This window comes from Leptinotarsa decemlineata, unplaced genomic scaffold (assembly GCF_025532065.1).
Source record: "Leptinotarsa decemlineata unplaced genomic scaffold, Ldec_3_MD MMD2_P_RNA_scaffold_6, whole genome shotgun sequence".
In the NCBI taxonomy this organism is placed as follows: domain Eukaryota; kingdom Metazoa; phylum Arthropoda; class Insecta; order Coleoptera; family Chrysomelidae; genus Leptinotarsa; species Leptinotarsa decemlineata.
The window spans coordinates 2,873,122-2,889,446 of NW_027412533.1; the positions used below are offsets into that span (position 1 = coordinate 2,873,122).

At 32.0% G+C, this 16,325-nt stretch overlaps 2 protein-coding genes across 10 annotated transcripts in view; both read left to right on the forward strand.

Moving 5' to 3' along the window:
* LOC111510402 (uncharacterized protein CG43867) overlaps nt 1–16,325 on the forward strand; it is a 746,925-nt gene that overhangs the window by 116,070 nt on the left and 614,530 nt on the right. For all 9 annotated transcript variants that reach the window (XM_074169806.1, XM_074169808.1, XM_074169807.1 and 6 more), the window contains one exon: nt 4,343–4,577. In XM_074169806.1, the coding sequence (XP_074025907.1) occupies nt 4,343–4,577 (235 nt within the window). The remainder of the gene's footprint in view (nt 1–4,342; nt 4,578–16,325) is intronic.
* On the forward strand, nt 4,601–6,690 carry LOC141480075 (uncharacterized). The gene is made up of 3 exons (XM_074169829.1): nt 4,601–5,379; nt 5,439–5,660; nt 5,717–6,690. Exons 1-3 carry the CDS (start codon nt 5,209–5,211, stop codon nt 6,362–6,364), a joined length of 1,041 nt encoding a protein of 346 aa, XP_074025930.1. The 5' UTR covers nt 4,601–5,208; the 3' UTR covers nt 6,365–6,690.

Consider the following 16,325-nt stretch of genomic DNA (forward strand, 5'->3'; position numbering starts at 1 on the left):
TTGGGAAATGAACAAGGGGTGTGTATTTTGATGTTAAAAGTCATGAAAATTCAAAGAGTGGCTTGTTGATTTCAGGTGAGCATGTACGAAGTATTTTCGAAAGTTAGTTGTTGTGGAGGAAGCCAGAGTCCTTGTTGACATTTTGGTTCTTAACTTTCCACTGTCTAGTGTATTTTTGTCAAGAAAAAACGTACTATATTTTATCAACTTGTATTTAACAAATTAACTTTTCGTTCTTTTCTGAAAATTGGTAATCCTGTATGCAGATCACTTCGACATGTTTCACTGATCACTTCGACATATGAAATGCTTCAAAGTTGTTGACATTCGAAACACTGGACGTTCCATGAATATTAGCCAAGTATTATCCATTCATAAAGAGCTGTTTGAAATACCGGGTGTCAACGAATCTATTAGACAAGTCATACCTTCTAGATTATCTGTATCTGTAGAGTAGGAACAGTGAGTGTAGACCCACAGCACTTAGGACACATGTGACCCATTGTAAATCCTCCCGAAGAGTTGTCTTTCTAGGTCATCGTCCATCCTGTCCTTTCCAAGAAGTTGGACAGGTCACAGGGAGACATCTCCTTTATATCGGCAGATATAGGCCAAGACTCGCCGAACACATACTCTCTCATTGACGATAACTTCGGACACTTGCATAATACATGCCTGATAGTTTCATCTTCCTGTTCACATATGGAGGTGTTTCCTTAGTTGGCAGTGGCCAGCCAAAAATCCTACTGTTACGCGTAGGTTTTTCCTGGTCATCGTCAGATATTTCTTCGGCGACAGCTTCTCAGGGTCGCCGAGGATGATCCTAGCAAGACTGCATCTTTTGATTCCATCCCATCTCTTTAGGGATTGAGTTTGGGTGTGACGTGTGGCTAGTTCCGTAATTGTCGAAGTCATCAGGCCGTAGGTGTCACTGGGTCCTAAAATTCTTAGTCCAGCCGCTTCCTTGGCTGGACTAAGTCGGCAATGCGATTACCTTCACTCCTGTCGTGCCCTTTAACCCACCTCAGAATAATGTTATACTTGATCAAGTATAAAACTAGTTTTATACTTGATCAAGTATAAAACCCGAAACCGATCGTATAAATAAAATCTACCAGTGGTATTTAGACAAAAGTGTTTTTATTCATTTCATTTAAGTGTTTTATTTGTATTTTGTAGGGTTTATTAAACACAAACCTGGGTTCAATTGCATCAATGGCTGCCTGCAGCAGAGAACTTCTAGACTCAAATGATTCAAAATAAGAATTGTTATAGGCAACATATTTTTCACCGTCCGGTCTCTTTCGGTTTCACCGGAAACGGCTCCGGTTCTAAATTTTCAAACGGAACACCCTGTATATTTTAATATATTTGGCTTTCTGAGACAATTCTGGTTCAGAATGTGACATTCTTGAAAGTTTTCACGCCTACTACATTTTTTCAGAGTCACTTTTTAAATTACATCTAGGTGGCCATGATCGGACGTAAAGTAATCTAAGGACCTCGGGTGATATCAGAAAATTACAATCGCGAAGTTTTAGTGACTAGTATGTTACATATGAACAAGACAAGTTGGCAAAATTGAATTTTCGTGTCGATTATTTTTCAAATGGCTAACATTTTTTGACAAGAAAAGTAATTTTTGGTGAATCTAACGGTAGTAATTTATTTGCGAATGGATTACAAATTAGAAAATAAATTAAATAATTCTGAGGAAAATACTTGATAATAATTTATTTACTTTTGTCAAGTGTGTCGTGGATAGGCATGACGCATAATATTTGGCAGTTATTTACATCAAGTCTTCTTTGGAAAACAAATCACTCACTTAGGTTATGACAGGGACATAAGCTTTATGAGCAGAAGGTAAAAGTTTCTTGATTTTCGTTAAATTCTAGTTTAATATTCCGTCAAAATAATGTATGCTCAAAGCGAAAAAGTGGATATGTTTTTATTGTTTGAAGAATGCCACAGAAATTCAAGGAATGCTGCTGAGTAGTTTGCTCAGATATATCCCAATCGACACCGTCCCTCCCATCAGTATTTTCCGTATGTTGATATTATCGTTTTAGGCAAGAGAGAAATGAAGAGGCAGAACACATGTTTATCATAAATGAGGAGACCGAGATTAACGTTCTTGCTATGATTGAGGTTGAAAAATGGTTTCTTTAAGAGAAATTAGTTGAGAAATTCAGATAAGTCACGACTCAGCAAGGAAAATACTGAAAAAGCACAGATATCGAGCATTTAAATATCAGTCACATCAACATTTTTATCTTGAAGATGGCGATAAACAAGTAGTGTTTTGTGATTGATTGCTTCAAAGTTATTGAGTTAACCCACATTATATCAACTTTATTCTATTTTCCGAAGAATCACGGTTTACAAATAATGGAATGTTTGATAAGCAAACTTTTCGATACTGGGCCCAACAAAATTGACATTCAATAGGAGAGGGCAATTTTAAAGAATGGTTTGTCGTCAATATCTGGGCTGGTATAGTTGGAAACAGAATAATTGGGCCGATATTGTTTCAAGGTCAGTTAACAGGCGTTATGTACTTATGTTTTTTTTTAAATGAAATCGAGGATTACCTCAATAATTTACCTATAGTAGTTTTACGGCAAAGGCAAATTTACTTCCAATAAGATGGAGCACCTCCTTCCTCATAATACCAAGTTATTGCAACCGATGGTCCAGTACGGTGGCCTGCCCGCTCGCCGGGTCTGACTGTGCCAGATTTTTTCATTTGGAGATATATTAAAGAAATGTTCTACTGTGCAAAAGCCCCAACTACTCTTGAAATCTAGGAAGAAAGGATTCCACATCTATTTAGAAGTATAACACCTCAAATGTTACGTGTTGAGATGAACAATTGAACAACAGAAATATGTCTTGAACAAGAAGGAATGCACTTTACTATAATGAAATTTTTAAGAAATTGGGATGTTGTAAAAAGTAAAAGTAAAAGCACATCGCTGAAATTATTAGTTAATTTTGTTAAATTTGTTGATCCATTCGCAAATAAATTAGTGTCGAGACTTGTGATAGGTTAATTATTATTCAGACGGAAACAGCGTTTACAAATAATAAAATGTATTAATAACACCAACAAAACGACAAACGAAAAAATAACAGTGTAACCTCGTGGCGAGGTGAATCAGAATTAGGATTAGACTGCCTGCATCGGCTAAGAAAATATGTGTTCCCAGTAACTCTGGAAAAATTATCTCTCACAATGGTCGGAGTCATAAATTTAGTCAAGAAAGGCAAACCACTTGGGCCCTTGTCTTAATCCATGAAAGTGTTAACAATGAGTACCTACTCGAAACATCCCAAGTGGTGCCTGTCGTTTTTCGGCAATAAATTTTCTTTTCGAGAGAAGAGACCATTTCAATGATATGCGATGATAAAATATGAAAATGATAAGGACAAATCAAAATAAAAATAATAACATAAAACATCCAAGCAGATGGATATTTTGGGCGACTTCTCGATAATAGAGTTATGAAAAGTTAATTTTCTAACAAGAATTTATGACACAAAAATAAAAATCAATAACGAAATGAAATGTTTTTAAACTGAATAGTTGTAGAAAAACCTTACATTTATAACGATAGATTTGTCAAAAAATATTTTTTTCGGAGTGTGCTTGCAAAAGTAAATAAATTATTATCCAAGGCACACTTGACAAGATTAAATAAATTACTATTAAATATTTTCTTCAGTAATATTTAATTTATGTTCTTATTTGTAATTCAATCGCAAATAAATTAGTATCGATAGATTTGTCAAAAAATCCTTTTTTCGGAAAGTTCTTGTCTAAAATGGTCGCTAATGTAATTTTGCCAACTTATCTTATTCATATCTAACCTACTAGTCACTAAAACTCCGAAATTGTGATTTTCTGATATCACCTGAGGTCCTTAGATTAGTATACGTCCGATCATGGCCACCTAGATGCACTTGAATGCACCTGAAAAAATTAAGTAGGCGTTAAAACTTTTGAAAATGTCACAATTTGATCCAGAATTCAAAGAATGTTACAATATACAGGGTGTTTCATTAAAAAAATTAGAACCAGAGCAGTTTCCGGTGAAACCTGGAGTGACCGGAAACTGATAAATATTTGAAAACTATTTTATTTGCATATTGTTTACCTATACCAAATTTCATTTTGATACACCTAATAGTGTAGAAATTATGACTTGTCTAATAGATTCGTTGACACCCGGTGTATTCACCACCAGATATAAGAATGTTTATTGATGATTCTTCGAGATTACGCAAAAGATGAAACGATCTATCTTAGAACAATCAAACTTTTACCTATCCTTTCCAGGTCATCGCAGTCGACACCCTCGTCGCCCAGACTCTTGCCCCGCAGAATCCGCGACGCGAGTTCGGTGTTGCCACCTCCTCTGGCCGCTTTCGATGTTGTCGACGCGGGTGGACATGGCAGCGGAAGTGGTAGTGCTGCTTCAGTCAACTGGCAGGAGAGGTGTTTGGAACTGCAGCTGGAATTGCATCGGAGCAGGGCGCAGGCGACCAGGACTAGGGATATGCTACGAGATAAGGTGAGTACCTGAACTACAACAAAATTCTCGGTTCAGACAGAGCGTTCAAAAATATGATGGTTTTTTTAATTAAAGTCAAGGTATGTCATCGTAGATTTTTCAATGGTTGAAGCGACACTATATTAGAATGTTTATGTTATTTAGAAATTCTCGTGAGCGACAAGACTGTGAGGGGTCATTGGGTATATTTTTTTTAAACTCAGAATCTTCCTAAAAACTAATTGGGAAAGAAATAACTGAAAAAAGTGCTTTTCACATATATAATTTCTAAATAAAAAATAATAGTTATTTATGTATCAAGGGAATTAGGAGGGCCTTAATTACCGATGGCAAAGTTTGCGTCCCGAGGGCCTCTGGCCCGAGGGACAGCAATTGCCTGAGGTTATTAAGGCTCATTAATTCCCGTGGTACATAGATAATTTTATTTCTGACCGATTTCAATAAAATTTTGTTCATTTTTGAAACGGAAAAATGTACCAATTCATTACCTTCCCGGTATATTTGAATCAGGTACCGTTGATTATAGTAGAGTTTTCTTATTGCTAGGTTGTTGCTATGTTACTTGTTTATAAACAGAACTTTGTTATCAAGCTGTGTTTGCGGTGAAAACGTGTTTTCTACCCCAAATATAATGGAGGATATTTTGAAAAAAGCTGAACAAGCAAGAGAATCATTAATTCCATCGAAAAGTGAAGCCGTATACCAAAAAGAATACAAGATATATCTGGACTGGCTGACACGGAAAAATGTTATGCCAAAAGATGTCACTGAAACTGTATTTCTGGCATATTTTCAAGAACTGGTAAGGAATTTTCTATGTTTTTCGGTAGATTTGGTAGTAATTGTGTTTATTCGTTTCAGTTAGAAACGTATAGTCCGAATTCTTTATGGACTAAATGGTCAATGCTAAAATCGATGGTGACTATACATGAGAAACGAGATATCAACAAGTTCAATAAACTACAGGCTTTTTTGAAACGGAAGAGTAAGAGTTATAAGCCGAAAAAGTCTGCTGTTTTATCTCCTAAAGATGTTATCAGATTCCTAAAGGACGCTCCTAATGATATTCATTTATTGCATAAGGTAATTTTTTTCTTATTTTCCTTTTTGTGTGTATTTATTTCCTTTTTTTGTTATAGGATGTTTTGATTATGGGTTATTTTGGAGGATGCAGAAGTCAGGAACTTTTGAATATGAAGATATCGGATATAGAGGACCGGGATTCCGTTATGGTAGTGAACGTACCGGAAAGTAAAACTGGTGTATCAAAGAAATTTACAGTTGTGGATGAAAAAGAGTTCTCCGCTTTGCCTTTATTAAGACTTTATATGTCTTTGCGTCCTAAAGGTATTGAACGATTTTTTTTGAGCTTCCGACAAAATAAATGTACATCTCAGCCAATTGGAAAAAACATGTTTGGGAAAATCCTCAGCAAAATCGCAATGTATTTAGGATTGCCAAACTCATCTTCCTATACGGGACATTGCCTTCGTCGCACTTCTGCTACTGCTCTAGCCAATGCAGGAGCAACTATGACTAACTTAAAAAGACACGGAGGTTGGAAAAGTTCCACGGTGGCGGAGGGGTATTTGGAGGATAGCATCGAATTGAGAAATAAAACGGCGCGTATGTTGTCTACTTTGTCAACAGAAGAGGCAGGTACCTCGACTGTAGTGAACAGAAGCTCCAGCCATACAAAAGAAGAAATTGTTTCCAGTGGCGGAAGTAATTTTCAGGGAACATTTCAAAATTGTACATTTATTATTTGTAATGACGTGAATAAATAAAATATGGTTCAGTTTTCATTTCTATTTATTTTTACTTGTGAAAGATAGAGGGAATTATAAAATCTATAATGTCCCAAGGGAGTTATGACCCTCTTTATTGATAGCATAACTATGACGATATAAGCTTATAATATCCCGGTCAGAAATAAAAATAATTCTATCACTTTCCATCAATTTCCAAGAAAAAATTACCTCCATTGATATTGTTGAAAACCATTTGAACATATAACCTTTAATATTTCAAATCCCAGTTTTTTACCATCTTTTAAAGGGGGGCTGACTCATAAAAATATTTTTTTAATTTTCCCTACTTTCATGCGTGAATGAGGCCATATTTACATTAATAGTTGTTATTTTTATATTGCTTAATTGAATACCGTTATGAAAACAATTTCGAACAATTTAAAAAATGCCAAACCAAAAGAGGGTCTGCAACCCCCTTCGGATCCGCCAGTAAATCCTATAGTACGAGTAAAATAGGTAACAGACTCGATTACAGACTTGATTACAATTTGTCCATCTGAAAACTGAAAAATGATTCAAATTTATTGACGGGTTTTATTCTTTGTTCATGGATACCCTAGAGAATAAAATCCAAAATAATTGTTAATAAACAACTTTGTATACTCGTGTTGGTACAAAATACGTAGTTGATATGTTGTAATACAAGTAGGCAGTGGCGGAAATTGGTTCGAATTGGTGAATTCCACTCCTGTTTCGATTAAATTCACCACTGCAATGAATATTACTGACTTCATTCTATGAAATAAAACCACTGCAACAAGCTATGAACCAACTTTTTCCAACTTCAAAAAACGATAGTACGAATCATAAGACATTGACATATTTTGGTGAATCTACCAATATCGCCCGTTTTTACTAAACAGTTTCATTAAACTTGGCCTGTTTGATTGTTTGGGTTAAATTTCGAAATTGAAGTTCGATCCTCCTTCCTGTTGACAGATTGATTTGGTATTTGGTGCACACATTTATAGTCTAATCAACAAGTTCAAAAACATGAAAAATAGAGATAAAGGTTCTAAAAATATGAGCGATATATCATTCGATTCGAAATCACCTCTAGAAAAATGTTTTTGAACGATTTTGGTGAAGGTAAAAAATTGCAATTGTTATTAACAAAATAAAATTAAAAAAAAATGGTATTCAGTTTTTCGTTAATAGCTCAAAAAGTATTAATATATAAGCAATTTTGAGAAAAGCTCGTTAAAGAGGAGAAAATTGTCGATGAAAAAGTCCCGACTCACGAAACTCTATCTCCATTATTTATAGTTTTAATTTGATTTTGAAGATAGGGTTCCGCACGGCTGTTACGGCATGCCCACGCTGTCGCTAAAGAGAGTTTATCAAAAGAAATAATTTTTTATAACATAAAATGTCATTTTAAAAATTTGAAAAAATTCTAGTATCTTCTCAACACTTCAATGAATCGAGTCCCGTAGGAAAAAAGTTTTATCACCATTTTTCATAAAGTTATTCAATTGTTAACTGAAATTTTTTTTCACAATCTCCGTTGGCATAAATAATGGGATAAAAGGTATAAATATCTGGCCTATAAATTTTTAACTTCGTGGATATATATCTGATATATATCTAAAAATTGTTGATAATTTTTTTTTCAATTGATATTTAGCTATGTCTGTTTTCACATTAAACAATGTCAGTTATTAACATAGAATATGAATTTTTTACGTAATTTGTGTACAAAATTGTTTTAAACAAATAGAGAAATTCAATATTTTTGAATTTTTTTTGCAGTTTTGTTGTCTAGAGATAGTTATGATTTAAAAAAAAAATTTATTTCAATTTTCAATTGTTTAAAATCTATCTTTCTATATTTCGTTCGTTTAAATAATTAGTTGAGAAATAATTTTGCTTTTAAAATCATAATTTACACTTTTAAATAGTTTGGCGAAAAAAAATTTTTTTTCATGCATTATTTAATTGTTTATTAGTTTACCAATTTGTTATGAACAAATATTGACCAATGTTATATTTTTTTCTGAAGCAGAAACAATTTATGAAAACAGCTATTGATAAAAAAGTGCCATAAAAAAGTATTATAATAAATAAACAAAAGAATTCAAGTGTTAAGAAGATACTAGAATGATTTCAAATTTTTAAAATGACATTTTATGTTATGAAAAAAATATTTCTTCTGATAAACTCTCTTTAGCGGCAGCGCGCGTATGCCGTAACAGCTGCGTGGAACCCCATTTTCAACGTCAAATCAAAATTATAAACAATGGAGATAGAGTTTCGGGAGTCGGGACTTTTTTATCGGAAATTTCCTCCTCTTTAACGAGCTTTTTTCAAAATTGCCTAAATATTAATATTTCTTGAGTTATTAACGAAAAACTAAATACCATTTTTTTAATCTTATTTTGTCAATAACAATTGCAATTTTATACCTGCACCAAAAACCTTCAAAACATTTTTCTAGAGGTGATTACGAATCGAATGATCTATCGTTCATATTTTTAGAACCTTTATCTCTATTTTTTCATGTTTTTGAACTTGTTGATTAGACTATTAATTTTGATAACTATACAATTTAATAAATTCTGTATCATTCTGATTCCAAGATGGCCGCAGCTACAAAATGGTGGATTACTTATTGTGTCACTACTACCTCAATATGGGTATCAAATGACAGGGCATGACTAGTAGAATAGTAGTGCACTCTGTGAAATATGCAGATTTAAGATGGCCGCAGCTACAAAATAGCGGATTACATATTTTTTTCACAACCACCTCAATATGGGTATCAAAATGACAGGTTTGACTAGTAGAATAATGAATCACTTTGAAAAAGATGCAAATTCAAGATGGCCGCAGCTACAAAATGACGGATAACATATTACCTTGTAATACTGAGGCACTAAATGAACTAAACAGAATGAGAAAAATTGAGTAACAAAATTAGAAACTAAAAATTAAATAAGTATGAAAAATTTGTTGAACGGTTTGATTGAAAAAAGGTAATAATGTCCAACGAGTTTATTATATTTTTATCTGATCTATTGGTTAGATTGTAGATTGCCGAAGAGTGTGTTGTAATAACTGCTACCTAGGACCTTCCGAATTATTTTTTAGTTTTCAGTACATTATCAACATCTTTTTTATTTCAATAAATCCGTTCAACATAATTTTTTTTTTACTTATTTTATTTGAAAAATAAAGATTTGGATGGTGCCTACAGAACAAATAATAATTGAGTGAATTTATTAGAATAGATATGACATTTTCAATATGGGTTAGTCAAAAAGACACTTGTGGTTTTCGTCCCATATTCAATATTGGTGATATGAGGAGAACGGTTTGAAAATCAACTTTTTGGAATGCTTACAAATCAGTACATTCATAAGTTCCGATCATTTGCAAATATAATTATATAACTCTGCTATGTTGAATTACTTTTTTATAATGAAATTGAAGAAATAATGAAGATTTTTGGTAAGGCACGCGAATCCATGACCATATTGTTTGATTATTTCGAACAGATCTTTCCTAGTGCGCATACGAGTGGCAAATATTGTTTGTCAAATTCCCATAAAAGCAATTGCAATTTTTTCACAGTATATCTGAATCCAAGGTATAAGAACACGCATTAATCTTATGAAAATAAAATCTTTGCTCAAATATACATGCACCGTCAAAAGAGAATGAGATGAGAAATATATATGCGTCTAATATATGTGATAGATAATATCCTACCTGAAAATACATTGATATAATAGTATAAATCTAACTGGAACAATCGTTCATCAAAACTTTATAATGTCACAATATATTGAAAACTTAAGATGAGAAAATGTTTTTTTGCTGCATGTATATACTTTACATAAGCACTGTCATCCAAAAGCACTCCAACCTAACACATGCGATCACAAAAACATGAATATTTGATCGCCACCCTCTTTCCATCATCTGGAAACGTATAGGCAAGGAGCACATTCTCTTTCTGAAATATGAAATATGCATTAACCTTGGTGGTTATTGCACTTTCGAGAACCTGTGAACCAATTAGAAAATAGTACCTAAAATATAAAAAAAACAAATCTTTCAATTTTTCTATTTACATAATGATGCCTGAAAAATGAAATATCAATAATAGAAAATGAGTTCGAGTATACGTCCTCACAGGACTTCAACTCTTCCATCTCTGTTGCAACAAGGGTGTTCTTCAAAATGTGTTTCAATATTTCGTGTATTGTGACCAACGTCTTCTCAACGAGATTCATGAAGATTGCTCAAAAGTACGCGATAAAGTCGCAAAATTGTTTAATTCTACGTTACAACACTTCCGTTTCGTGGGAAAAATTTTGCAATGGTACAACCTCTTTTCAAGTTGGCAATAGGTCAACACGAATAACTTTATGACATACACGTGTACTTTGTTGTTCTATAGATTGTTAATATTCAATATTTTTATCAATGATTTTAGTAGTCATTAACAAAATTAAAAAGACTATCGTTTACTGATAATTTCAAATTGTATCGAAAAATTCATTCCTTCATAAATTGCTTGAGTTTTAATCGAATCCTAAATATGGTTCGTACAAGTGCTCACTTACTTACCCTTGCAACATGTTGAAGAAGTAAATGCTCTTGGAGGAAATTATGTACGATGTATTCCGTACTAAATGGCCATCCAATACTAAAATTGGCTTCAAATGTTGATGTTGAACTGTTAGAATATATATCTTTAGGGTTATTAAAGTTATCAAAGACTCACTTTGAATATTTTGCGACTGTCCTCTGAAAAAAGTCCATTTTCCATTATGCCTCATCTGTGTGGAGTCCCTTGTATTAAAACTACGGGCATGTTTAGAATTTTCAAAATAAATTCTTGAGAACTGCAGTAATAACATTTCAGTTAGAACATCATGTCTATAGCGATAACAAATTTGATTCAGACTCATTTGAACACTCTCCACAAATGTATTTCATTCGAAAATCAAACGTAGGTAAACAATGTATGATAATAACTTATTTCCAAGAGAACTATCACTGTATTAATTATGTGCAATTTCAAGAATGTTAAACGAACCAATAATTTTGTTGTCAACTTTTTTATTGATTTCACCGTCTGATATTGTTGAATTTTATCAATTCTTTGCACCCTTCTATCAAGATAGAGATGGAATTTTTTGGATTTTTCAATAAAAAAAATTAATAATAAACGATTTTTCAATTTTTCGTACACCGTCTCATTCTGATGATATCATTCATAGTTCTTCCACACATCCATGTCAACACAAAGTAGCAGCATTCAACAGTCTGATGCACACTGAATGTGGATGTGAATTTCAGTGAATACATTCAATGAAACAGATTGCGATCGACAATGATAGTGACAGGAGTCTGATAGATTCTTTACTATCCAAAAAACTGTACAATCAAACCATAGAGAAATTTTTCTCGATTCCAAGACAACGTTAACATATTTGGGCCAACCTAGTTTGAAGATTTCTAATTTTCTGAAAAACAAAGATGTGAATGAAGCGTTTTAAACTAATGAAAACTTGAGCATGCATATTAAAAATAACATAAAAAAGTTTGGTGTCACAGAGAACAGGATTGTGTGAATTGTTTTATAGTTCATGTCCGATGTTTTATATGGGTTAAACTGGAAAACATTTATAGCACATAGAATGGAAAAATGAATGATTCATTTTCAGAAATTTGATCTTCTGGAAAGTATGAAAATCAATAAGTACAAAAATTCCCAATATGTAATGAACGATCAAATTGTGTTAAAAACCTTCACGTTACTTAATATATTTTCACCATATGATCATTTTTGTCGCCCCAAAACAATTAATATGTAATATTTATTAGTTTATTGACTTGTTTTTCACACAATTTTTACTATTGAATAAATATTTATTTGCCGAATTTACCTGCTTTTAGTAGTTGATGTATTGATTGTATTCGCTCGTTTCAGGTAGTTTAAATTAGATTAGGATTAATTATCTTTTCAGACCGTGGATCATTGTTATGTTTTCAGGATATGAAATGTTCAATAACTGAATAGAACTGTCCGATTGTTGATGAAAATTCATATTAAAACTAATTAATACAGTTTATTGTATAATAATATAGTATAATATAATATAATATAATATAATATAATATAATATAATATAATATAATATAATATAATATAATATAATATAATATAATATAATATAATATAATATAATATAATATAATATAATATAATATAATATAATATAATATAATATAATATAATATAATATAATATAATATAATATAATATAATATGATATAATATAATATAATATAATATAATATAATATAATATAATATAATGCCCAACGAGTTTATTATTTTTTTGACTGATCAATATTGTAGATTGCCGTTCAACATAATTTTTTGTTCTTATTTTATTTGAAAAATAAAGATTTGGTGGAACTTACAGAACAAATGATAATTGAGTGAATTTATTAGAACAATAGATATGACATTTTCAATATGGGTTAGCCAAAAAGACACTTGTGGTTTTTGTCCCATATTCAATATTGGTGATACGAGGAGAACGGTTTGAAAATCTGGTATGCTTACAAATCAGTAGATTCATAAGTTCCGATCATTTGCAAATATAAATATAACTCTGCTATGTTGAATTACTTTTTTATAATGAAATTGAAGAAATAATGAAGATTTTGGTAAGGCACGAGAATCCATGACCATATTGTTTGATTATTTCTAACAGATCTTTCCTAGTGCGCATACGAGCACATTTATAGCACATAGAATGGAAAAATGGATTATTCATTTCCAGAAATTTGACCTTCTGGAAAGTATGAAAACCAATAAGTACAAAAATGAACGATCAAAGTGTGTTAAAAACCTCCACGTTACCTAATATATTTTCACCAGATGATCATTTTTTGTGTAATATTTATTAGTTTATTGACTTGTTTTTCATAAAATTTTTACTATTGAATAGATATTTTTTTTGCTGAATTTATCTGATTTTAGTAGTTGATGTATTGATTGTATTCGCTCGTTTCAGGTAGTTTAAATTATATTAGGATTAATTATCTTTTCAGACCGTGAATTATTGTTATGTTTTCAGGATATGAAATGTTCAATAATTGAATAGAACTGGCCGATTCTTGATGAAAATTCATATTAAAACTAATTAATACAGTTTACTGTATGATTTTGTATGATTTTTAATATAATATAATATAATATAATATAATATAATATAATATAATATAATATAATATAATATAATATAATATAATATAATATAATATAATATAATATAATATAATATAATATAATATAATATAATATAATATAATATAATATAATATAATATAATATAATATAATATAATATAATATAATATAATATAATATAATAATAGTGAAAATCATACAATAAACTGTATTAATTAGTTTTGAAATGTTTATTTCTAAAACTAGTTAAGTAATAGTTGAGTGAGAAAGTTATTGCAAAGCGGAACACATGCCGCGGTTTTGTAAACCTCCCATTGGTGAGTTTAGAAAAATTCTACTAAAGCGGAAATAAGCTCCTGGCCTAACGCGACGACCAACTCACAACGACATATCTTTTTCCGGTAGATAGCCTATCCGAAAAGGCTCTAACCGTATCATTTCCCATATCGTTCGGGTCCGAGAGAGGATATCAAACTTTTTAAAAAATTCACAATAAAACATAATCCCGGCGCAGCATACGTCAAAAATTTATTGCCCTCTTCATTCTTGTGACAAAAACGCACGAGAAATATATACGGAAGGAGACGGGATTTATGGAAAGAGATACAGAAAATGGGACACAAAGGATATGTATAGGTACTTTGCCGATTTGGGTTTTTGCAAGTTTTATGTATCCAGAGTGCTGGCGTGCGGTAGCAGATAAGGGGTTTGAATCCGGACTGGAAATTTATGTGATATGTTTTGGCAGTTTACTTTGAACTTTCGAAAATTTCATATGATGATCAATAATTTTTATATATAAATCGAGACTAGTATATCATCTGTTTCTTCACTCCTAGGTTACAGTGTCCACAATTACACCACTAATATACGCGAAAATTTCAATACCAACAACGATAGAAAGATAAGATTCATTTTCAGATTTTTGTTCACAAAATTTTCACAAAATAAGATAAATTTCACAATTCATTAATGGACAATTTTCCCGAAACATATGAAAAATATACAATGAAAAATTTTATGGAAAATATGTAGAAAAACTCATTTCAGTTTATCTAAGAGCTATGAGTTATCTCCCCAAGTATTTTTTTCATCCGTTCTATTCAATGCTAGAGAGTGAAAAATTTTCACCGTATATTCAAGCATGGTGGAAATGTATAACATATAAACAAAGAATGACATGAAATCTTAATCATCTAGAGAAACAATTTGTTCAGGCCAGTCTCAACTCCCTACACTGTAGGTTAATGGACTGACACCTATCAGAAAACAACTACTCTCTTGACTAATACCACGAAGGGCGTTGGATTATGTCCGACAGGTGTCAGTGCAGGATTCTTCACTGAAGTTGTTCCTGCATATGCTGTTGGCGATACAACTGACGCAATAGATTTTCAATCATTGGAACATACTTACAGACCGGTTTCGGACTGTTTGACCATTCGTCAATGCAAGGTAGTGTTTATCATCAACATAAAGTCGATGATTTCCGATAATTGAAAATCGAGTTTCTTCAGAGTACTATTGCTGGAACTAGGCTGAAGCGGACAACAAACAACAGATTTGTCATCGCTCCATCTGCCTGTGAACGAGGTAACCAATCGCATATCGAATAGGTGTCTGACACGTGTCAGTCCATTAACCTACAGTTTAGGGAGTTGAGACCGGCCTGAACAAATTGTTTCTTTATATGATTTGGCTTATAGCCAGTCTTCAAGTATGTCGACTGACTACATATGAAAATTTATATTTCCAGCTCTAGTTTATGTAGTTCTGAGCTTGGAAATCATTGAAAAGTTAAAATATTAGAGTTTTATCCCAATTTTGTTTTTCTAGCTCTTTTTGTGAACAAAAATTGGAGAATATTCAGATTTTTCAAAAAATTTATAAATTTGAAATATGACAGAAAAAATGAGAAGTTTCATTTCTTATTGGACACCTGAACAAGGTAATACATCTGGTATGTGATGGAATCGGCCGATACTCTGATTGAATCCATAACATTTTCAAAAAACACTGTTAGATTTTCACAGTTTTACAAAAACGAAACACGTGTTGCATTTTTGTAAAATTGTTCAGTGAAATCTCAGAATAAAGTATGTTTTGAATATGATACATCTGGATTATCCAAACTTACCATAATAGCATTTCTTAAGAAGATCACGATAGAAGAAAAAACACGGATTTGAAAAGATATGACTACGGTTGAATACCTGGAGGTAGCATGTGATCCTATAATTATCCATCATCAAGATTTAAAAATATAGGTTAAGCTAGAGCTGATGTTAGCCAGACTTATTAATGGAAAACCAAGGGGACTGAAACCTGACATGTATTGGTTACTTGGTTGCTATTGGTGGTTACGGTAACATAAGTGTTTCTGCTTTGGTTACCAAAGATGAAACAAGCGACTGCTGTTGAGAGACTAATCAGAGCACAAAAATTTGCTTGTTTGAGAATTACGAGAGCATGAGTACCATAGCAGCATTGGAAACATGTTTGAATAGTTCAGCCATCATCCGAAGACGATTGTGGATACTAACGATTGAAACGTCGTGAAGTAACTTGATTTTATTTTTCAATTTTAAATTTTTAATTATCGCAATTTCAATTCACGTTTTATTGATTGATATAATTGATATTTCAAGCTATTCATTTTAATTTTATTTGTTCTTTCAGAGATTTCAAATTATATTAGAATTATTTTAGACAATGGAAGTCCG